This window comes from Pristis pectinata, chromosome 8 (assembly GCF_009764475.1).
Source record: "Pristis pectinata isolate sPriPec2 chromosome 8, sPriPec2.1.pri, whole genome shotgun sequence".
NCBI lineage: Eukaryota > Metazoa > Chordata > Chondrichthyes > Rhinopristiformes > Pristidae > Pristis > Pristis pectinata.
In genome coordinates this window covers 70,631,480-70,656,940 of record NC_067412.1, presented here as the reverse complement: position 1 = coordinate 70,656,940, position 25,461 = coordinate 70,631,480, and the positions used below count along the sequence as shown (strand labels likewise).

The window sequence follows — 25,461 nt, the reverse complement described above, 5'->3', positions numbered from 1 at the left end:
CCTTCCTTTCTTGAAATAGGGCATTACACTTTCCAATCTGCTGGGATCTTTCAAGAATCTAGGAATTTTGGAAGATCACAATTGCAACCCTGCAGGCTTTTCCTTTAAGACCTAAGAGGCAGACCACCAGATCCAGAAGATTTGTAGTATTTGTTATTCACTTTGAGAAGCAAGAGAGCCTCTGTTTAATGCCAGTGCATCACTCCCCCAGAAATGCACAGAATATAGCTAAGTGTTTAGATCTTCAGACCTTCTGATTCAAGGGCAAGAGATTATCATTGAGTCAAGGCTGACACCAAAGTGAACTGATGGTATGATGGTGTGATTAAAGAACATAGGGAAATGTTAAGTACTTTCATCTTGAATCAATCACATTGACCCTAAAAATGGCAAATATTTCAGCAACAAAGTAACAAACTTACTAATGATTTTTACAAAATAAATAACCAAACATTATGTCTCCTGAGGTTCTATCATGGAAATCTGGCATGTGACAGTTTAATGTGTTCACTTGCTTTCTACTTTAACAGCAATTTTAATCTTTTTTTTAATAAACTGGTTAGTCTCTCCACTGAAATATGGAGAGGAATTTCTAATAAATGTTAGTATGTCATAGCTATTTTAGACTTATGACTTACTCTACTGGGTTAATGGATTTAAAAATATTTATTTTTGATTACTTATTTTGTGTTTGACAAAGGAAGATCATGGAATTAGTATTGTTAGCAATAATGTAGATGACAATTCAAAAGTATTGAAGACAGGAAAATAGCTTGGTTTGGGGTCAGGGACAAAGGGAATTGGGAATAAATGTAGTATTTCAGCTACAAAGCCAATGGGGAGGAACTATGCCTATTTCTTCAAATATATAATGTTCATTCATTCTTGTGAGCCTTCAATGAGGATTACATGTTTACTCAATTAATACAAAAATGACAATATTGTTTATAATTTCTCCTGTTAGCTCTCTCTACAAAGGTCAAGCAGCTTCAAGCACTTTGATCGCTCAAAACCACCGTCATCACCATTGGTTAATGAACAAGAGCTGAGCATAACCGAAAATGTAAGTCTGATGAATAACTCTGTTGCAGAATAAATGAGAAGATTTTGTTAAAATAGACGAGAGGTTCTTACTAAGAACTATACTATTTCTTTTACGTCACCTTTTAATCTTGTTTTTATTTCAATACGTTCTGTGGAACTTACCCTACCACCAAACTTTCTGCAGAAAGGCACACAGATCATTAAATCTACTCAAACAATGAGTTGCAGTCATGTTGGGAATCTATTGAGTTTGTGTATTTGACATGTTTCATTGAAGCAAGCAGATTAAGTAAACTGTATTGAAGGGAGTTTACTGACCAATCAGGAGATCAAATAGGCAATTTAAAATAGGCCGGAAAGCCATATTGGGAGGCCAGGGTTATTTTAATCACCAGCCTTAAATAATATTCTGCTGGCCAGCTGCAATTGGCCCTGTAATAATCAAAGGCATGATGCCACCGATCTGGAAGTCAGGTGAGATAGGTTTTCTGAGTGGTGGTGGGAAAAGTGGCAGCCCCAATTATTTTAATGCTACCCAGGGAACACTGCCACTTCCTTGACATGTCCCTTCTAGGTGTTTACAGAGTTTCACTGAGAGCACTCAGTGGGCAGTTACCAAAGTAGCAGGGTTCTAAATGACCTCACAGGGCATTAACATTTCTCCTGCAAACAATTTAATAGTAGAGGCAATATGGTATCTAACATCATTTGGTGAGCATTAATGAAAGATGGCCAAGAGAATTGTACGTCCCTTACAGTATAAGTTAAATACTTCCTTTAGCTTCAAACAAAGGAAAATCAAAGGATTTCCATTTTCAAATAATTCAGTCTTCTGAGTCAAACATAATCAAAATGGCAGATAATCCTCCCTTTTCTGTGTTTAAACTTAATGCCAATTACATTCAACAATAAAAGCTTCAATGACCAAGATTTATTGTGGTTCTCTGGAAATTTTGCCAGTTAAGCTATTTTACGTTACAGTGGAAGTACCTGTGGATGCAAGTTGTATCAAGTATCTGCCATGGTTCAGTTGGTAGCCCTTAGCGCTTGAACCAAAATATTGTGGGCTATGCTCTGTTCCAGAGACTTCAATAGAAACATTTAGACTGACAACCCATTAGTACACCGAGGGAGGATGACACCATTGTAGGAGCCACCTTTCAGTTGAGTCATTAAACCAAGGACCTGTCTGTCCACATCAGGGGCTGAAACCAACCCCATGACAACATGTCAAAGAGGAACAGGTGATTTATTCAAGTGATCAGGACAACATTTATCCCTCAAGTTCCCTCTAACAGATATTCAAATCATCATCACATTACTGTTTATAGGAATTTGCTGTTTTTTTCTAAATTTATCAGCACCATATCAATGAAGTGATTCCAAAGACGTACGGGTAGGTTAACATGGGGGTTTAAAATGGGCAGCACAGACTCATTGGGCCGGAAGGGCCTGTTACCACGCTGTTAATAAAATTTTTTTTAAATTCCCATGAAAAACCATTGTCCAATCTTTTAGAAAAGGTGATAACCAATTTAGAAATAAATAATTTAACACCTTGATAGAATTACTAAAACAAAATGAATGTTGCATAGTATCAGTATTATATATTTGCCTGTTACACCAGAATATAATTTCAACCTGACATTGGTTTTATTTTCAGGCAGAGGTGGTTGATACTATAGCAGCTAGCACAGATGAGGCCACCAAGTCTGGCAGCAAACTAGGAAAGAAATGGAGAGCAGTTATTTCACGTACTATGAACAGGAAGTCTGGCAGAATGATGGTGAAAGCTTTAGCAGAAGAGAAGGTAAGATCTCTTTCAGTATTCCACCTTGTCATCACAACACCAGCTTATGGATTGTGATTCGTTCACACTGTGAATTTGCATTAAATGACAGAAATTTCTGGAACCTCTGGGAAGAAAAAGATTCTTACATACACACTGGTTTGAGTTGATTTGCATTAAAGAAAATAGTTCACATTTTAAAATAATGCCAAATTTTAAAAAATAAGACATTTCATAGAATTCCTAAGGATGCCAGTTGAAAAGAAGATTTAAACAATAAGGGTTAAGACAGTAAAGGTATTAGTCAACAGAATTTCAAGCAAGTGATAACAATCATTCACTCTGGGAAGAGAGACTTGCGAATAAGTTAATCAACATGAAGGCAACAAGAGGAATTATCAAGCCATCTCACTGATAGAAATTAGTTGGGGGAAGTGCCTCAAAAAAAAGAGTAATGTGGCTTTCTTTCTTGTTCCTTCTTACATTGTGGCTAGCAGTATATTCCGTATTTAGGTGGGGTGGGGGGTGGGGACACAGCGTTGCAGCAAGTAGAGCAGCTGCCTCTCAGCTTCAGTGACTAGGATCAGTCCTAACTTTGGGTGCTGCCTGTACTTTCTCCCTGTGACTGTGAACATTTCCCCTGGGTGCACCAGTTTCCTACCACCTCCCAAAGAAAGGCAAAATGGCCAATGCTGGAAATCCAAAGCAAGACCAGCAAATGCTGGAAACTCTCAGCAGGTCAAACAGCATCAGTAGAGAGGGAAACAGAGTCAACATTTCAGGTCAAGGACCCTTCAGCAGAAGTAGAAAAGTGAGAAAACAATCATGATTTAAATTGCAGTGAGCAGGAGGCTGAAGAGAACAAAATCTGTGAAAGAGTACAGAGCAAAATTGTCAAGGTAACAATTACCTTAAAAAACAGCAGTTAGAAACAGAAGAGGAAAAAGACAAAAAAAAATTGAAACTGAAAGATAAAACCACATCTCTGGAAAGAGAAAAAAATGATATCAAGTGAAATCATTCCATTAATTCCCAAGGACTGCAGTGTACCCAGATGGAAGATGAAGTACTGTTCATCAAGGCCACCAAGTTGAAAGGCAATCAATGTGATCTCAGAAGGGGAGTGGGATAGAAAATTGAAGTGACAGGAACTGGAAGCCCAGGGTCACACATGGGGACTGAATGGAGGTGTTTCATAAAGCAATCACCAAATGTACAGAGCACATTGTGAGCACCAAATGGAAATTTATATAATTACATTTGAACCACTGCTTCACCTGAAAGGAATGTTTGGATACTGGATGCTGAGAAGGAAAAGGGGTAAAAGAGCAGGTGCTGGATCTCCTATTGCATGGGAATGTGCTGTAACAAGGGGAGTGTCTGGTGGAATAAAACAGAAGAAACTGAAAACAATCAACAGGTCAGGTAATATCTGTGGAAAGAGAAACATAATTAATGTTTTACATGTTTTACTCTTTGTCAGAACTTGGAAAGAGAGAACAATTTAAGTTGCAGAGAGGGAGGGGGAGAGATGGATAGGACAAAGGCATCATCTCTGAAAGGGCGAGGCCAGGGTTGCCATGGGGATAAACTGTAGATGAGGTCATGCAGCTGAGAGAGACAGACAGAGAGAGCGAGAGAGAGAAAAGTGGAATGCAGAGCTGTAGGAACTGCCCAGCCGATGAAGATTTGTTAATTGAGGGAGAAAAACTAAGATGGATATCCTGTAGCAGGACTGGTCAGTTCAAAGTGAGATACATGAATATGTGAAATTCAATTTTGAATCTGAAAGGCTGCAACCTGCCAAGGGGACAATGAAGTGTTTTTTCTCAAGCTTACTTTGAGTTTCATTATAATAGCACAGGAAGCCGCAGACTGATAGGTAGTGGGAATGGAAAAGTGGACCATGGAGTCACAGAGGGAACTGTCCCTTTGAAATGGGGAAAGGAAGAAGACAAATCACGTGGTTGAAATTATGGAGGATGATCCATTGAATGTGGATGCTGGCAGGATGGAAAGTGTGGACAAAAGGAAACCCTATCCTAATTCTACAAAAGTGTGGGAATTAGATGAGACGCTATTAAGAGTCCTGTCAACCACTGTAGTGGGGGATCTATATTAAGGAAAAAGGAAAACATTATGTGGAAAGGAAGACATCTGGTGTGGAAATTGGTGTCACCAGAGCAGATATGATGAAGACAGAGAAATGGAGTGAATGGAATGAAGTCAAAGTAATAGACATACAGAGTGATTACAGGCCATGCTGATCATCAATTACTCATTTACACTAATCCTATTTTATTCTCCCCACATTCCCAGCAACTTCCCCCAGATTCTACCTCTCATCTACACACTAGGGACAATATAGAGTGGCCAAATTAACTACTACCCTACACACCTTTGTGATGTGGGAGGAGATTGCAGCACCTGGAGGAAATCCACACTGTCAGAGGGAGAACATGCAAACTCTACATAGACAGTACCAGAGATAAGGAATGAATCCAGATCACTGGAGCTGTGTGACAGCAGATCCATTAGCTATGCCACTGTGCCATCCTTGCAGGAAGCAGGGGGTAAAGCAGGTGAAGTCAAGATAGCTGTGGGAATTAGTGGGCTTATGATGGATGTTGGTAGCTAACTTAGCCCCTGAACTGGAGATAGACGTGTCAAGAAAGGGAAAGGAAGAGTCAGATAGTGACCATATGAACATGAGCAGGGTGGAGATTGGCAGCAAAAGTAGTGAATTTTTTTTGGTTCTGTACAAGTGCAGGAAGCAGCACTGTTACAGTCTTCAATGTCAGGAAAAAAGAATTGAGAGAGGAGCCTTGAATAGGACTGAAACAAGGACTTCATCATATCTAATGAAGAGATGGGCATAATTTGGCCCCACTTCTATATCTATACCTTTGACCTGGAGTGACTGAGTGAAGAGAAGCTTTACAATAAAACAAGTGCAGCCAGGCAAATAAGGGAGTGGTAGAAAAGGGCTAGAGAAAGGATAGAGTCAAGATAGGAAGAATTTAGTTCTGAGGGGCAAGAGAGGTTGAAGCAATGGTTCTATCAGGACGATCCTACTTGTGGAACTTAAAGGGAAAGACAGAAATTGGGCTGTGCAGGAAATAGGAGGCTGAAGTCTGTGAAAGGAAAGTCTCTTGTGGAAATGATTTAAGTGACTGGGAGACAATAGCCTGATATTAATCGTAGTGTCATGGGAGGGATAAGGATGTGTCTAACAGCTGATATTCAGCTTCTGCAAGCCAGAGGTCAGTTTGTCAAACAATAGTAGCACCACCCTTGTCAGTGGACCCAATGGCAATGTTGGGGTTGGTCCTTAGTGAGTGGAGTGTTGCAGGTTCAGGGTGAGATAGGTTAGAACTGAGACATCAATGTTGTGTTGACAATTAGCGAGGGTAAGTGATTGGAAGGAGGAAAGGTCCACAGTCAGGGTGACTCTTAGCCAAAAAAATTTGCATAGAAGGAGGGCTCAACAGCATGTCAGACTCACAATTCATTTAGATAGAGATATGGAAGGATAAAGTTGAGGCCTCTGTTGGTGAACACCTCTTGTATATGATGTAAACACATAATAGTTAGTACTAGACTGGTTTCTGCAAATTAACAAAGTATTACATGCCACCTGAATGAAACGTAAAAATGAGTTGATGACATTCTGAATATATCCACAACCTAATTAATTAGCATTCATTCCTAGTCTTCAACTTTCCCCCCCAAAAGGAACAATTCACCATCAAATCACTCATCAAATCAGTGATGAGCAGGTCATCACTGGAATCTCAGCAATTGTACTTCAAGATAAGGCTTGACAGCAGGAGGAGGACTTGGTTTCAAACTACTTAAAGATTCTGTATACAAAGGGTTGTCAACAGCACAGTGTAATGTGGTCATGAAATGAATTGGCAGCTAGAAGCAGTGACAGAAGGTTGGAAGTCGACTCTAGATTCAATTATAAGATAATATATCAAGACTGGCCATTAAATTGGCAGTAAAATATAAGTTGTGGCTCATATCCACCTAATGACAACTTCTTTCATCAGAGTGAAAGTGCAGAAGAAAGTCCCATGTCTCCAATGACACCTGACGATCTCACATATCTAAGACTAGGGGACAGGGCCTCATACTCAGCAAGTGAATCAGAAGAGTACATCAACAGTCCACTCAGCCGACAGACTTCAAATAGTAAGTACCACATTAAGCATGGAACACCAACTGAGATCCACAGGAATGTGAAAAAATAACTTTTGGTTGCGTTTAGCAATGACTATGGGAGTCATACTGAAATGTTTCCAAAATGATATATTGTTGTAGTTTGCGTTCTAGATATTACTAATCTTTATTTTTTCCACTGATAAATTGAAAATAGGAGCCGACAAATAATTATGCTATTCTAAATACAGCAAACGATCAAACAATGATTATAATTTGCCATCCTCATTTATCCTTGCATTGTATTACTGCTTTGAACTTCATTGAAAGCCTATGCTCTCTTTTCAATTCAGTATTTTTGTTTTTGCAATATTTGAAGCAGGTGACATGAACCTGCTGGATTCCTCCCTACTTATGTCCTGGATTGCTCCCTACTTATGTTGGATAAACATCCCAACAGAAGTTCCTTAACCTACCTTGGAATGCATACAACATATTACCTCTGTTTACTGAATGGAAGAAATTCCAAGGACATTTACAAGAAGCAGGCCAGGCACTGATAAAGCTGGAGTTTTGAATTAATGCCCAGTTCTGCTTTGATGTTTGATAATTATGCTTAATACAATGAATATTACATGAATATGGTTTTGCCTGAGATATCTTCTCAGATACATTATGTTTCAGCACCTTAGTTTTGAGGTGAGCACATCATGGCCAACATCCAAGGATATGACAGCATGACCCAGGGGTTGATTGGCCTACAGTTTGGTGATCTGAAAAGAATACCTGTATTTTATGTTTCTATTGCACAATTACCATCCTCCCACGCCTCATACTCACTGCAATCCATTCAATGATAGGCAGAGAGAGAAAACACTTGGTAAGAACTACAGAGACATTTCACAGGGACTGAATGTACAGATAACAGTTACGATCAGATATACTTAACTCCATCAGTACAGATTACCTGTTTGCAATAATGCAACATAATGAAAAGGGCTATTATGTAGCTTTGAAAATTTTAAAAAAACTGCAGATGCTGGAAATATAAAATGAAAATAAAAGATGCTGGAAAAACTTACCAGGTCAGGCAATGTCTGTGAAAAATGAAACAAGGTTAATGTTTCAAGTTGAAGATTTTTCAACTGTGAAGCTTTCTTGCAAATATTTCTTGTAAATCTTGTAACTGGTAAATTTGTACTAAGTTTTAATTCTCAATGTTTAAAATTTTTTCCAACTATTTGTGTAAAAACATTCTTTTAAGAAAAAGTCAGTCATAAATTTTTTGGACTCCCCCCCCCCCCCCCCCCACTCTGCAAGAATTGAAGAGTAAAACACTTCCAATGACAAAGATTCAAGAAAAACATACATAATTACCCACAGTTGTTCAGAAATCAGAATCATTTATCCTTCTGAGGGATACCCTGGGATTTTGCTTGTTGTGGCAAAATTTATTTGTATAGGAGGTCAAAGGTGTTTTGTGTCCATTAGAGCACAATATAGTTTTACCACTTGACACATTCAGCCACTGCTGTGCAGCACACTATACAGGTATGTGGGGAGAAAAAAGTGGGGTAGGGTAGGGTTAAAGTAAATGGGTTCTTGATGGTTGGCATGGACTCAGTGGGCTGAACGGCCTGTTTCCAATGCTGTGGCTCCCTATTACTCTAAACTGTTATAGTGGGAGAGTATTTCAGAATAATCATGCAAGTTGTTCGAGAGTCATTGGGCAAGGTGAGACAAAAGGAATAGATGGAAATAGATATATTCTGTTGGACATAAAGAGAGTTGAAATGAAATTTTACCAGGCCTTTTTGCATGTTTTGTGAAGGAGGTAGAAGCAGACAGTTTGGGATTAAGAGTACGGGATGAGGTTGGAGACCAAAGAGAGAAGATTCCCTGAGGAGACGAATGTCTGGGAAATGCTGGACCTTTGGTCATGACCCAGGAGGAAAAAGAAGGAAGTGGCAAAGTGCTAATGTCTAGTCTTCATAGTTTGACATTAATTCCTTGCACCATCTACCTTTTTGGTCTTGGAGCAAAATAACACATGAAGTATTGAACTAAGGACAGACGAGTGATACCAGAAAATATTAAATAATGTGAGATTCATCATAACAGTTCATTTAATATTTGAGAGTTCCTTTAAACAAAATATGAACATGACAGGTATTGAAACATTATTCAAGTATATCTCTCTCAACCAGGTGGAGATCCATTTACCCCAGATTCTGAAGTCAGCAGCAGAGACAGTGTCCAATTAGATAACGTTCCACCTCCATACCTTGGACCATTCTGTGGCCGTGCCAGGGTCCACACGGATTTCACCCCAAGTCCATATGATGTTGAATCTTTGAAACTCAAGGTAAGACATTGATTTGTTGACATAGGTTGATACTCAAGAGTATATTGTTCACTAAAATCATAACACAGGAGAAAACCCGTGTCCATGGTTGGTATAGATGATGGAAAGGCTTTATGCAAATGAAGAAGTCCTTTTGGTATTCAGTTACTGCTTGACTTCATATCATTTTAACAAAAATAGAACTGAGCAAAACTGAGTTAAAGCCAAAAATAAACTGAAAAGTTTCCATATTGCATAGTCAAAGTTATAAACAGCAAACTATTTATGTTCCTCAACTTTCTTTTCATTGAGTGTTAATGTCACATATATTACTTGTTTCACAATCTCAGATCCAAACTGTGCAACCTTTCCAATAGATTCTCACTGTAGCTCCAGCAGGTCTAGCAGATTAACAGCAAGCACCACTGAGATCCTGATACAATGGATTGAACAGGAGTACTGAGGGGTCCACAGAACCTCTATATCCACCAAGATCAGAGGTGGCAAAGTGAAGGGAGGGAATGTTCAAGTTTGGGAGTTCACATTATGTCTACTATAATATCAGGAGGTTTGTAACAAAGAGTTACAGGGATTGTGCACTGTCAAAAGGTAACTTCATCTTGCCTGGTGCTTCAGATTTATAAGATAAGATGTCTTTATTAGTCACAAGTACATCGAAACACACAGTGAAATGCATCTTTTGCGTAGAGTGTTCTGGGGGCAGCCCGCAAAGTGTCACCATGCTTGCGGCACCAACGTGGCATGCCCACAACTTCCTAACCTGCACATCTTTTGGAATGTGGGAGAAAACTGAAACACCCGGAGGAAATACATGCAGACACGGGGAGAACATACAAACTCCTTACAGACAGTGGCCAGAATTGAACCCGGGTCGCTGGCGCTGTAATAGCGTTACACTAACTGCTAGACTACTGTGCCAAAATCACAAAATAACTATAACACAGAAGGAGGCCATTGGGCCCACGGTGAATTTCAGGACCTAGTTACCCATGTTTCATATCACTTTTGGTTCTTTTGCCAATCACTTTCTATGTCTCCTAATTCTTGGTCCCAGTGCCAATGGAACAGTTTCTGTTTATCTATTCTGTAATACCCTTCTTGATTTAAATACCTCTATCAGATCCACTCACAACCTTCTCTGTTCCGTCAAGAACAACCACAATTTCTCCAGTTTATCTACATAGCGAGAGTCTCTCATTCTTGGAATTGTTTCAGTAAATCTCTTCTGCACCCTTTACAAAATACTCATCTTTCTGAAAGTGTGGCAGCTAGAATTAGACACAATATTCCATTTGTAGCCAAACCAGTGTTTTGTTTTATAAAGGTTCATCATGCTATTGTACTCCATACCTCTAATTATAAAGCCCAAGGTACTTATGCACTTTTTCAAACTGAGCTGCTACTTCCAATGAAATATGCACAAATTCCCTCAGATCTCTGGGTTCTTGTACCCATTTTAGAATTGTGCCCTTTGGGTAGTATTGCCCCTTTTAATTCACTCTACCAAAATACACCACATTACCTTCCTCAGTATTAAATTTCATCACTTTGATGTCTATTACTATCCTCCTCATAGCTTACTATGCCTCCAAGTTTTGTGTCATCTGCAGCTTTGGAAATTACACCCCATACAGTAAAGTCATTGGCACATATTTGGAAAAGCAATAGTCATAGTACCAACCTTGAGGAAGCTCCCATTCTGCACTATCCTCCTGTCTGATAAACATCCTTTGACTAGCACTATTTCCTAATACTAGATAAGATCTCTTTATTAGTCACGTGTACATCGAAACACACAGTGAAATGCATCTTTTGCGTAGAGTGTTCTGGGGGCAGCCCGCAAGTGTTGCCACGCTTCCAGTGCCAACATAGCATGCCCACAACTTCCTAACCTGTATGTCTTTGGAATGTGGGAGGAAACCGGAGCACCCAGAGGAAACCCACACAGACAGACAGAAAGAACATACAAACTCCTTACAGACAGTGGCCAGAATTGAACCCGGGTCGCTGGTGCTGTAATAGCATTACGCTAACTGCTACACTACCGTGCCTGCCTTTTTACCCAAGTTTCCATCCACGCTGTCAGGCTCATTTTATTCCAAGACATTCAACCTTGATGAACAACCTATTAGGTTGCATCAATGCAAACATCTTTGGCAATCCAAATATTCATCAAACGCATTTCCCTCATTGATCCTGTCTGTTACTTCAACAAAAAAAACTATCAAGTTAGTTAGATGCAATTTGTATTTAACAAAATGCACGTTGGCTTTGACTAATTAATCCACACTTGCCCAAATGACTACAAGTGTGTGCATGATAACTGCTTCTAGAACATCTCACCCCACCCCACAAGAGGTTGAAGTGACTGATCTGTAGTTACTACGATTATTCCTAATCCTTTTCTTTGCACAAAGGTGACTGGAATAGTCCAGTCCTCTGACACCAGCCCTCAATCGACAGACACCTGAAAGATTACGGCCAGTGCTTCTGCAATTTCTTCCCTACTCTCCTCAGTCATCTTGCATGCATCCCATCTGGACCAAAGAGTTTATCCGCATTAAATGCAACTAAGCTTTCTACTGCCTCTCGTTTATCTCCTTTCGCCCTTTGAGGATTTAAATCACACCAGCCTTTGCTGAGACTCCAGCAACATCATCTTCCTTGGTGAAGACTGATGTCTCACCTCAGCTATGCCTTTTGTCTACATATCTAAATTTACTTAACTCTCTGATTGGCTCCATTTCTCTTCTTACAACCTTTTCCTATCAAATATTCACATGCGGATAGAATATTTTTGATTCCTTTTTACTTTTCCTGCCCATCTTTTCTCATGCTCTCTCATTGCTTTTTTCCCCCCCTTTTATTAGTTGCCCTCCGAATTTTCTCTAAAAATGCTGGTGTTAGCAAATTGGCATCTGCCATTTGTTCTTTCTTCTGCTCTATTTTACTCTCCCCTCTTTTGATATCCATTGAGTATTGGTTTCAATTTCCCTGCACTGTACTTCCCCCATGGGAGTGTATTTATTCTGTTGCTAAAACATCTTCATTTTACATGCCTCCCGTTATTTAATTACACTTGTGTCCATCAAGCTTTGGCCCCAATTCCTTTAGGATCCATGTACCTCTACTTTTTGCTTTTTTGTCATAAACTTAATCCTTTGATATCATAGAGCAATCTCTTCTTCTGCACTACCTCCAAGGTTAGGTTATCTGTAAATGTCTCTAGGACTGAGCACAGATGGAATTACCCACCCTGACCAGAGCACACAATAGCTTTAAGCCTGTCAGTCTCAGAATAGCAGTACTATTTTGGTAATTTAGTAGTACACCCTTGTGTGAAGATATGAATAGATGGATAGATCATAACATGGAAAATAAACAATTATTGGATGAGGAAGTGATGGGACCCATTTTCTCTTGAAAGTTTAGCATATGTATGATCTTTAACCTTGTTCTATTTGTCTAACCTATTTTCTATTTGCTAACAGAAAGGAGATATCATAGACATCATTGAGAAACCGCCAGTAGGGACATGGACTGGCATGCTGAAAAACAAAGTAGGATCCTTTAAATTTATTTATGTGGATATCCTACCAAATGAAGTAGAACAACCTCGGAAATCAAGGTTGTTCTCCAAGAGCAAAAGGCCCAAGCCTAAGAATCTGCAAGAGCTATTGGACAGAATTAATCTACAGGTGAGATACATTACGCTGTTAATATCAGAGAGTGCTTGGGTCTAAATTTACAGAACTGCATTGCCTGGGGAAAGTGCGAGTGGGCTAAGTTAAATGTAAATCTTATCACTTCTAGAAGGCAGCTCTAAAGTGCCAACTTAAATGTTTTGCAAATGCACATTCCATTTTGTGTAAAGTTAATAGCAAATACAAAGGTTTTGTGAATCTTGCGATTAAAACTGAGATGAAAATAATGAAAGGCAACTCATGTGGTTCATTTAAAGTCAATAGATATAATAGACAATAAATAGACATCATTTATTGAAGTTAGTCAGCCAGTAGTCTGCACAACTGTGTATTCAAAGTCATACACTTGCACTATATATTACAAATACAACATTCTCTCCCTGTATCAGCAGTGAAGCATAGCTACAATGTGAACCAAAGATAAATTGCACTAATGTTACTTCCCCAGACTGTTCTGACAGCACTGTCAAACCCACAGTTTCTACCACCATGAACAAGACCAGCAGGCACATGAGAACACCACCACCTGCAAGCTCCTTTCCAAATCACACACCATACTGACCTAGAAATATGTCACCATTCCTTCCTTATCATTGGGTCTACTTCCTGGAACTTCCCATCCAATGACTCTAGGAGAGTACCTAGAGGGTACTGACAAAAGTTTGGGGGTGTGGGCAGAGCAAGCAATGACACATGCCCCACTAATAATCACAATACAATTATCTAATATGGTGGTTATGGTTGAGAATGCATTTGTTCATCTTGTAAACATGAAAATAACTTACTGTGCCTGCCCAAGAAAGTTGATTAGCCTTCCATCCCAAGTAGCATTGAAACTAGTCATTTTATTCCAATCATTGCTCTAACCTATATGATATAAAAAAAACTGAACCTGGGAGCAGCTGGTCTGAACAGCTTAGTACAATGTACCAGGTAATGTTTATACTCATTGCTGGATGTGTACGCTGTTCTGTTTCTGCTTCAAAGTACTATCCTAAAGACAGGTGTGGAAAGATACTGGGAGCCTTTTATTCCTTTTCTTGAATTAAAGATGTTCAGAGAAGCTTTCCTCTACAGAGTCTGCATTATTTCCTTCAGAAAGTAAATCAAGCATTTATCTCACATTAGAATGTTCTAGATAGATAGAAAATATCATAAACTGGCCTTTCCTTATATATTCAACAGTTTAAAAAAAAGTCTAGATTCAAGATTATCAGAAGGTGGAAGTGAGATAGTTTTTTCTCTCCCAGTCAAATTGCAACAAATAGCTTTTCAGGTAGAAACCTTAAATCATTTAAAAGGATAAGTATTCTGACACACAACGTTTTAAAAAGAATGAAATGGGGAAAAAGAAACTGGAAATAGCACATCAGGCAGCATCTGTGGAGAGAGAGAGAGATCGCGTTTCAAACTCGTAATCTTTCAGCAGAACCACTGAATATATAAAGGGATATGAGGAAGCTCAGGGAAAAGGAATTAGCAGAGATTACTGCAGTTGAAAAATTAGAGTTGGTGACTATGTGATGGACTGAAGCAGATTCTATCCTGAAAATCCATTGACAAGCTACTCAAATGATAATGATAGAACTGTTACTGAATTTGGCAGCGTCAAATGAACAAGGAATTTAGGTCAAGAAACTGGCAGAAATTACTTTCTTTGAAAATTTCTATGGAATTTATAACATCAAACTAAACTACTGGAAGCAAGAGATTTAATATCCTATCAACCACTCAGTCACCAATAACCGTTCTCCCTCACTATGACATTAAAGTGACAGTTCAAAATGATGTTTTTAAGGGCTGAATGTGGCTCAAATCCATAAAGCAGTGCCAAAGTGATACTTAGAAATAAATATTTGGAATAAATCACTGCTATTGAATCTTTCAACTTTCAAGATGACCCAGAAATGCATTCTGTGACATTGAGACAGAGAGTGGATTGCAAATTTCAGGACTTCACACTACATCATTATGCAAAGACTTCTCTTCAAAGAAGACCCACCATCAACCGTTCTATCATTGTATTCTATCGCCTTCATCTCCATTCTCCTTTTCCTTCCTTAAACATCTTTCCATTTCCCAAATCTGTGTCCAGATTCTCTGCATTCTGATTTTCTGAACTACTTGTAGTATCAAGCATTCCAGCTTGATGCCAAATTCCAGGAAATTTTGATCATTTTCTCAAAATTAGTCAGTGGAAAAATTAAGAGTCGTCTTAAATGAGATTCTAAATTTAAATTATTCCTGCAAGCTTAAAAAGGGTGTCAAAGCAAAAGGTTATTAAGGTTCTAATTGGTTGGCATCAATGTTACATTCTCATTTTGTCCAAATAGTTTGCAATTCAGTGGCTCCTTAAACAGAGAAGCTGCAAATTGTGATGCAGAGGACTCTGTCTAGTATGCAACAAATTGATGTGGCAAATCAAACCAGATTTAACAAAAGGTTTGAGTCTTCCCAATATTTATTGAATGAAATTTCTACCCATCTGGTATGGGTTATCCAGCATGCAGTGTGATAAATTAGAAACGGTGGAATTGTCAAGAGAGGAGATGATAGATCCTTGGGGATACCAGAGAAAAGTGGGAATGTGGGAAAAGATGTTGTGGGTAATTTTTTTTTGGCTACAACTGGATGTATAAGAATGGAATCAAGCAAGAACTGAAACTGTCACACACAATAGAGAAAGCAGGATAGGCATTGGAGGATGACATGGTCACCCATGTTAAAGGCTGCAGACGGATCTGAAGGATGGGGAATGGGGTGAAATGGGGGAAGGGTATTTTTTTTTTACCATGGTCACTCACAAAGAATTCATTTGTGACTTCAAGAGGATTTTCTTTTCGTGCTGTGGCAGGGACTGAAAACCTGAAGGGATTCAAACAAGGGATTCAAACAAGATGTTGCAGAGAATCTGGGCACAGATTTGGGAAATGAAAAGATGTTTAAGGAAGGAAAAGGAGAATGGAGATGAAGGTGATAGTATGCAATGATAGAAAGGTTGATGGTGTGTCTTCTTTGAAGAGAAATCTTTAAAGTCTTTGCACTCCTCCATTTCCAGCTTCTTGCACATTCCTGATTTTAATTGCTGCAGTATGGGGGTTATAGTGGTGCTGCTGCCTCACAACTCTAGGGATCCCTGTTCAATCCTGACCTCAGGTGTTGTCTGTGCACTCTCCTTGACCCCCCAGATGTTCCAGTTTCCTCCCACATCCCAAAGGCATGTTGCTGTAAATTACCCCTTAGTATAGATAAGAGGCAAAAGAACCAGAGGAAAGTTGATGGGCATGTGAGAGAGAATAAGTAGCAGAGATACAGGGAAATAAGGAGAGGGGGAATTGACTGATTGCTCTACTGGAGCTGGTGTTGATCTGATGGGACAAATGGCCTCCTTCTGTGTCTTACAAACTACTTGCAGCTGTCATCTTACAGAAGCGTGTCATCCTGAAACCTCTTTCTCTCTACTCCCTTACAATGCTGCTTGTAATCTACCTCTTTGATCAAGTCTTCGGTTACCTGTCCTGTTACCTTTTCCTGTGGCTTTGTATCAACATGCAACAAGCCATCTAGATAAACCATCTAAAGAAAAAGAAATTTGCCTGCTAGCCTGAACCAAAACAAAAAGAAACTATTCCTTTCACTGCTGTTTGTGTTAAGTTTTTGCATCCAAATTATTTTTGCATATAAGTCATTACACTGGAAAGATAATTTGTGTAATACAATGTGAGAAGGTGTTTTTAGCTTCAAGCAGCTTATCATGAAACCACTGGGAATGTTTTGAAAACATTTTATTTCTACATATAATCATCAGCATGTTGTTGAATTGAATGTAAAATGGTTGATTTCTCCAAGTTGTGTGATTTGAAGCCCAGTTACTTTTTAATGGAGGTATATTTGGTTAAAAATATAGTCTGGATGCTGATGCACTCCACAGCATTAAGCAATATTAAAATGCCTTTTTTTGTCCCTCTGCAGCAAGAGCTTACTTCCACTTTGCTGTTAAATGGCTACCAGACTCTGGATGACTTTAAAGAGCTGAAAGAGACACATCTGAATGAACTGAATATCCTGGACCCTGAGCAGAGAGCCAAATTGCTCACAGCTGCTGAACTACTCATGGACTATGACAGTAGGTTGATTTCTTTGCCTATCAATAAGCCAAGAACCAAAGAGCATTGGTGCCAACGTCAGGCAGTGAAAGTTCGATTACCAGCCACAATGGAAACCTACAGAAAATATTGAGTTCCTCTCTACCCCCAATAAATCCTCCTTGGTGAAAGACTGAGGTTTTAGCTTCAGATGGATTATTTTAAAAATATAAATAAACCAAATTAAGAGCCTTTACTAACAAAATACACATTTTTCATTTAAAAATTAGATATTCTTGAAATAACATTGGTAGTTCAAGCCTGGTAGTAAGCTCTTCTTACTAATGGCAAAATATCGGACAGTGAACCCAAGCAAGGTTTATTCATCCACATATCAATCAGTTTTCCTGTTGGATCAAGAACACGCAAACTTTGAAAAATCAAAGCACTGATTTTAACTGGGTTACAGGCCGTCACCACATTACAAACGCCCAACTTATGGACTTCCCTACATATAAACAATCTCCCATATTATTATTAAATTCAAAAGTTTGAAGTACGTACATACGTTCATTCCTGTGAATGGTGGAACTAGTTTCCTCTCTCCACTTATAATAATTGTTCTTTATCATCTGTCTATGTGCTTTTGATGCCATTCATTACAATACTGTGGAGGTATGGTTACTACATTGAGTATTTTTGTGCATTTTTTTGACTTACGGACAAAATTATCCGTAAAAAGAGAACACATTCATTACCTGGGGATGGGCTATTCGCAAGATGTCTTCAATTCTTGCAAGTTATAACACAGATTAATGAACAGTGACCAGGCTAATCGAGATTATGGATACAATCAAGAGTGAGAATAATGGGAAAAGAGATAAAGCAGGATCCATAATCATGCTGCCAGCTTTTGCCCTGCTGAAATTGATATTTCTGCCCACTCTCAGAACTGTATTGATTCCATAACTCTCCAACCTCTGATTGACTAACAGCATAGACAGAAGGTGAATTTGAGATGAATATACTTCACATCCATTAAATCAAATGCAGCAAGCAAAACTAAGTAGTACATTCAGCAAATGAATTGAATGGCCTGTTTCCCCTTCTTTTGATTGAGAAAGGAATTTTGGCCAGAACATTGAAATGCTCCCTGATATATCCATAGCAGCCTTATATCCACTTGTTAGTCCATCAGGGCCTTCTTTTGACATCTTGTATTTGTAGCAAAGTTTAATTCCTTAGTGCTGCATTGAAATGTTAGCCTGGATTGTGTTCTTAAATTTTGAAGTGAAGTTTAAACCAACAATGTCATGACTCAGAAACAAAAGTACCAGAAGATTTGCCAAGCTGATGGCATCCTAGCATTGTAGCACATGATATCATTAGCCACTGATTATAGGTTTCAATCCAAGTTGAATCTGGCACAGATGCACGTTTAATTTTGGATTAAAGTAGACATTGTGTGTCTAATTCTATTCCAGGGTTCATGTGAAATAAATTTCATGAAAGGAATCCAGTCCAGAAGGACTGGACAGGTTTCATCCCAGGTTAAAGCCAGCATTAAATTGTATATCATTCTCCATTCAACCTGTGATCACACTGAAATATATTATCTAGTGCTTTCCAGGTGCTGGCTAGTCCAGGAATAGAAACACACAGCACAAAAGAACTTTGACTCCGTGCCGACTCCTTGAAAGAACTGCCAAATTGGGTTCAGCCCCCACACTTTGCCCAGAATAACTCCCATTAATTTACAGATAAAAGGGATGTACAGATACATATATATTTTTAGATTACAAAAGTATGAGGATCTATTATTTTGAAGTTTCAATTTAAAATCAGAGTTCTTTTCCAAAATGTTGTAAAGCATTCTTTCCTGGTGAAATTTTAATCCAAGTAGCAATATTTTAACACCATATGTAAACTCTTGAAAGCAATCAATTTTTTTCTTATCTATTAACCTACTTGATATTGATCCATTCAAAATATTTGTATCTCACACATCAGCGGTGAATATAATGCACATCTTGTATCTGACACTTAACGAAGTGAATTGATTCATACTGTTTTATATCTGACACTGCTACAATTTGATCAAGGATGCCAATAGTGGGCTAGAGCTGACAGAGAAAGAAATGCCTCTTTAAACATGAGACAGAACAACAATAAAGTACCGCAGGGTCTTTAAAAAGGCAGTAATATGGGAAACTTTTAGTACAAGCTGTGCTGAAGAAGATTGCTTAATGAATACATTTGCACTATTGAAATTACATACCTTAAGGGCCTTGTTGGTCTCTTGGCCAACAATTTAGACAAGCTACTCGGTTACTATTCCTTGTTCATATAGTTGGTGTATTCTTTACAGCAGGAATTGAAACAGAAGAGCAGGAAGAGAATACCGATGCACAACTCTCCAGCTCAGCTCCACTGTGTGATATTCCACGGGATTCAGGCTGCTATGAAAGTTCAGAGAATTTGGAGAGTACGCAAGAAGATTCAGAATTAAGCATCACCGAGGAGCAACTCCCAGAGCCTCCTGCTGAAAATTGAGCCACATCATTCAAGCAGTTGAACAAAGGGACTTGAGTTGACATACAGGGGCCTAAAGAATGCAAAACATAGTTGCTTGAAAACTGCAATAACTCTTTTACATCAAGCCGCAACATACCACATCATAATTGAGGAATACTGTGAATTGGAAAGCATGTTTTCTTGTTTGGTGTTTATTCTATATTGTCCTGCATGATATTCAGCTTCAGAAAGTTAGGGAAAAGAATATTTTGTGGGAATTTATGATACAAATCTTGTGCATATTCCAGGATCCAATTAGGGTTCTGTTTACTGGGGATTAAAGGACTGACAGAAGTGGGCTTTCCTTGTCAGGAAGCACTTCGTCTACATGTATTTACTCATATATTATAATCATTGATATTTCTTTAGCGTGAGCTGATTCCATAGAATACTTAAGATGCAAGGATAATTTCAAAATATTCATTATCAATGGAGGCCATGTTCATAGATCAGAAATTTACGGGCAAGTCGCCAACAATGTTTTGATCCATGAAGCTAGTGGATGAAAGATTATGACAGCTGTCTTGAGGTTTTCTATAAACCCTTCCCTTAACGATGACAAATCACATAATATACACCTGGTTCTATTCATGAGAAAATGGACCCTTGGTGGTAGGTGCAATCATATGAAGACCATGAGCTAGGCATTTTATAGGTACGGTTGAGGAATGGATTTCTCATTTTGAAATTCAATTGTTTTGTATGAAGATTTTGTACTCTTGCAAGCCTGACTTTGAAATGTAATTTTTTATATAAATCTGCAGCTTATCTTTATATTTTTCTACTTAATTTTAGAACTGGAGTGTACTTTAATTTCAATAAAGCATTTATTTGCTTAAGATTTATCAACTTTTAAACATTTTTTTTCCTTTATGTTATTCTTCCTTTTAAATCATCAGCAAGTTATTGGAACATAAGAAATGGAAAAAATAGATGATATGGCCTCTCAGACCTGCTCTGCCATTTAATGCGAAAATGGCTAAACCTATACATTGTCCATGTTCCTGCCCAATCTTAATTCCCTTGGGTGCTCAAGTACATAATGATTGAGCATCTTGTATATAATGATTGAGCATCCATGGCCCTCTAGCGTTGATAATTCTGAAGGTTTACAATTCCTCCTCAGCTCAGTCCTGAAAGACAGATCAATTGTGCCGAGACTATTGCCACAAGTTGTAAACCCATCAGGCTGAGAAAATCTATCAGAGCATCTGCCCTGTAAATCTCTTACAAAATCTTGGTGATTTCAATGACATTATCTGTTTCTTCTAAATTCGTATAAATTAACACATTATATTTGGCATTATGAAAAATTATACAATTTTTGTCCAATAAATTGCATAAACTTTGGCCAAACAGACTCAATCTTGTCTCCTAGAATCATCCTCTCCAAGAATCAATCTAGTTAACCAACATTAAACCACTTCCAAGGCTTAAGCATCTCATTTAGATAGAGACCAAAACTGCATACAGTATTCCAGGTCTGGTCTTATCAAGGTTGTATATTGTAGCAAGAGTTACCTTCTCTTGTATTTTGTACTTTTGAAAAAGAGTCCAACATACATCTTCCTTCCTCAACCTGCTTGTTGACATTGTGTATTTCATGAGCTAGCACATCGAGATCCCTCTATATACAGTACTTTTATTTGATCTTTTAAAAAAATTGTTCTTCAATTTTCCATCAAATGAATAGCCTCACATTTCCCCATAATTTACTCAATTTACCATCTTCTTACCCTATCACTTACACCTCTTTGTGAATTCCAGCATTTACACAGTTCATTTTCCCATCAAGCATTGTGTCAAGAGCAAACATAGATATTTTGCTCTATTTTAAACCAAGTCAGATTTGAAAATAGTTGAAAACCAGTACTGATCCCTCTGACATTCTACTAACAACGGATAGCTAACTTAAAAACAAATATTCCTGAGCAATTTTCTGTCTTTTAACCAAACTTCTCTCCATGTTAGAATCTAAAACAGTACAGCAATAGGAACAGGCCATTCGACCCACTATGTCTGTGCCGACTACCATGCCAAATTAAACTAAACCTATCCACCTACACATTATCATATTCACTTTATTCTCTCCATTTTCATGTGTCTGTCCAAATGCCTCTTAAACGCCACTATCACGTCAGCTTCCACCACCATCCCTGGAAGCACATTCCAGGCACCTATCATTCTGCCTAAAAAAAACTTACCCCACACATCTCCCTTAAGTATTCCCCCTCTAACCTTTAAACTATGTCCTCTAGTGTTTTAACATTCCTACCCTGGGAGAAAGCCTCTGACTATCTATGCCTCTCATAATTTTATAAACCTCTACCAGTTCTCCCTTCCGCCTCCAACACTCCAGAGAAAACAATCCTAGCTTGTCCAACTTCTCCTTATAGCTAATACTCTCTAATCCAGGCAGAATTCTGGTGAACATCTGCACCATCTCCAAGGCCTCCATATCCTTCCTGTAATGGGGCAACCAGAACTGCACTCAATTCTCCAAATGCAACCTAACCAAAAGTTTTATACAGCTGCAACATGATTTCCTGACTCACATATGCAATTCCCCTACCAATGAAGGCAAGCATGCCTTATGCTTTCTTGACCACACTATCAAATTATTAATATATCATCCTCAATTCTGAAAGCCCTCATTTCATGAAAGCCTTTCAGTGAGGTACCATATTTAATGCTTTCTAAAAATCTAGTTATACTACATCTACCGACTTCCCTTAACAACCCTGCTAAGTTTGTCCTCAACATATTCAATTACATTTATCAAAAGTGACTCCATCAGCTGGGCTATTAACTGCTGCATACCCACTAACAATCTGCTTACTGATGCAACTAAGGGCACCAGAACCACTCAGTCTTATAGTCATGGTCCAAAGATGAACAAAAGGGCTGAATTCTACAGTAGGCCGGTATGGAAGCTAGATTGCAAAGATTTTTTCCCCCGGATACTCACCTGTAGTTTCAAATGGTAGGAGTGAATGATTTTGTAATCTGACAATAGGGGACAGAAGACATTTTTCACCAGTTTCCAGCCATTGATAGTCTCTCTCCATTGTTGCATTTCATTGAGGGATTTTCCATATTTACTCTGAACATTTTCTTTCTCTTCTTTCAATGGTTCCCCCTAACTTTCCCCCACTTGAAATGTGACACAAAATTGCACAAGGCACTTGTAACTGATATCTAGCAAGGAAATCCTGCAAAATGTCCACTACTATCAGTTCTTGCTATTAAAGGCTACCACTGTCGATGGCGGTTTTCAAACCCAAATGATGGGAGATGCACCAAATATGCAAAGGAAATTTTATTCTAAAGTTCCATTGAATTTAGGAGATTGGATTTACCCTGGGTGAACCAGACATTGGACATCCAGGATTTTCAAAGCCACAGACCTGCAGCGGAAACCTCATTAGGAACACTTAAAAGCAGGAAATTAAATTGTATGGATTAGTCTAAATACTGGTTAGGATAGTGATCTTCCTTTAAAAAGTGATAATATTTCTTTTGGCATTTATGTGCCACACAAACCAATGAGAAAGTTTCACTAAATTTTAATCTAATAGAATTCTGCCTTTAGTCTCCTGCCTTAATGCAAATAATCATATTTCTCACAATTTCCCATCCAGAAAATAATATTTTTACATGTACCTATTATGATAGGTGGCAACAAGCTGCTAACTGCAGTAGTTAGCAAAATTACAAACCAGTTGTAAATATTTAGAGACTCCTTAAAATTCGTACATCTTTTCAGAGTACTGAAAATTTGTAGAAGTAATAGAGAGCTCCTCCTGCTGGCAGCCTCAACATCCACATACAAGATCCAATAAAGGAAACTCAAAGGCCCATAGATTCAATCATGCCTTGCCTGCTATAGGCTCAAATGTCCACTTACAAGTCCAAAACGGTATGAGGAATGTGTGTGCCTATTTCCCACAAACTGGGTAATAGTTCCAAAGTGCACATGGGACATATTTAAAAACGTTCATTAAAATAGTCAAACACTTTTTGCAGAGAAAAGCATAATTAACATTTTTCAATTAACTTATGAGCAGAAAATGCTATTCCTTCAGGTATAAAGGATTGAAACAGAACATCACAATGCTTCCAATTTAAAAGCCAACATTTTCATACATGGATATTTGAATTATAAAAGCATTGTGCAGTTGCTTCATTAAAACTATGATGAACTCAAATGTCCCGCCCACAAGGTATCTTGTCACACAATGTGAAATAACTGACTCCAGTTTTAATCACCAATGATTACAGATGATCTTTCAAATGCTACACTAATTAGATCCTGCCAATTAATTACTAATTAATCTTGTATACAGCTATGGACCAACTTTTACTTGTAAATAGACTAGTAAATGTCTGAAGACAGTATTATCATTATGGCTTAAGAATGCATAAATGTCATCTATTCAAGGTTCATTACGAGAATTAAAATTGGCTGAATCCCAAAATTACATACTTAATGAGCTGACTTCAATATCAGGAAAACATTGGTGATAACCATTATTATCAGAATTAGATTTTGGACAAGTTCTTGTAAAGTGGTTACATAAGAGGATGGTGCCTTAGGAAGGTGTGAAGGCATTAGGGCCAGAGAAGAGTTATGAAAATGATTCCTGGGATGAGAGTCTACAGTTACAAGGATAGATTAAAGAGTTTGGGATCATTTTGTTTCAAGAAGGGTGACGGTAGAGCTGAGGTATATAAAATGAAGAGGTGCCTGACTCAGTGGATCATAGGAAATTGATCCCATTGGTGGAGGGGTCAAGGACTAGAGGTCAGAGATATAAAGGGGAAGAGAATTAAAAGTGATGTGAGGAAAAACATTTTCTTTAAAAAAAAGTGTTTGGAATCTGGAGGCACTTGCCTGCACATGTGGAGAAGGCAGGTTCCATTGTGGCCTTCAAGATGGAATTGGATAAATATATGAGGAGGAAAGATTTGCAAAATGGGGCCAGGTACTGCAGCTAGTAATCTGCTCTGGTAGAGAACCAATAAGGACATGGTGGCCCTAATTGCCTCCTGTGCTATAATCATTCTATGATTCAATGTAAGATGATTAGGATGCTTCAATGTAAGATGATTAGGATGCTTCAAAACTGAGTGTATGGGTTGTCCTACTATAATTAGTTTCTTTAAGGGTGTGGTGCAAAAGCCCCTCACTCCAAGTATTACCAATCTCAAACTTAAGTATGGCCACCCTTCCTTGTTTTAGCTCAGAACAGATATCCAGGAACAATCCTGGGTGGAAAGTCTGTCATGAAGAGAAAGCCTTAATCAAATGAAAAGGGATAAAAATGAGTTTATAATATCCAAAATTTTTTTCCAAATAAATTAAATGTGTTCAAACATTCCTCAGCCACTGAGGATTGGTGCATTATAATCTCAACATCATCCTGCAACAAAACTAATTCTCAGCCCAAAACAAATTTAAGCCATGCTATTGGGTGCTCATAGGAGAGATGGAGATGCCCAGATATTATTCACTGAAGTGTAGCACAACTGCTCACAATTCAATATTGATACAAATCACCTGAGTAGAAAAGAATGAAAACACATCACACAGAAATTTTTAATCACAGTTTCATCGGACTATCAAGTTCCATCATGATCCATGCATAACAGATACCATCCCATTCTCAGCTGGTAATCCACTACAGATGGGATCACCAGAAGGTGTTAGAGTGTGCAAATGTTTATGAAACCCAT

At 38.4% G+C, this 25,461-nt stretch overlaps 1 protein-coding gene across 1 annotated transcript in view; it reads left to right on the top strand.

The window, feature by feature from the left end:
* The window catches only part of sash3 (SAM and SH3 domain containing 3), a 46,043-nt gene extending 25,479 nt beyond the window's left edge, over positions 1 to 20,564 (top strand). Inside the window, exons 2-8 of the mRNA XM_052021712.1 lie at positions 965 to 1,063; positions 2,708 to 2,854; positions 6,889 to 7,030; positions 9,205 to 9,362; positions 12,854 to 13,060; positions 17,039 to 17,192; positions 19,520 to 20,564. Coding sequence (XP_051877672.1) covers positions 965 to 1,063; positions 2,708 to 2,854; positions 6,889 to 7,030; positions 9,205 to 9,362; positions 12,854 to 13,060; positions 17,039 to 17,192; positions 19,520 to 19,704 — 1,092 coding nt within the window. The 3' untranslated portion in view covers positions 19,705 to 20,564. The remainder of the gene's footprint in view (positions 1 to 964; positions 1,064 to 2,707; positions 2,855 to 6,888; positions 7,031 to 9,204; positions 9,363 to 12,853; positions 13,061 to 17,038; positions 17,193 to 19,519) is intronic.
* The last annotated feature ends 4,897 nt before the right edge of the window (positions 20,565 to 25,461 follow it).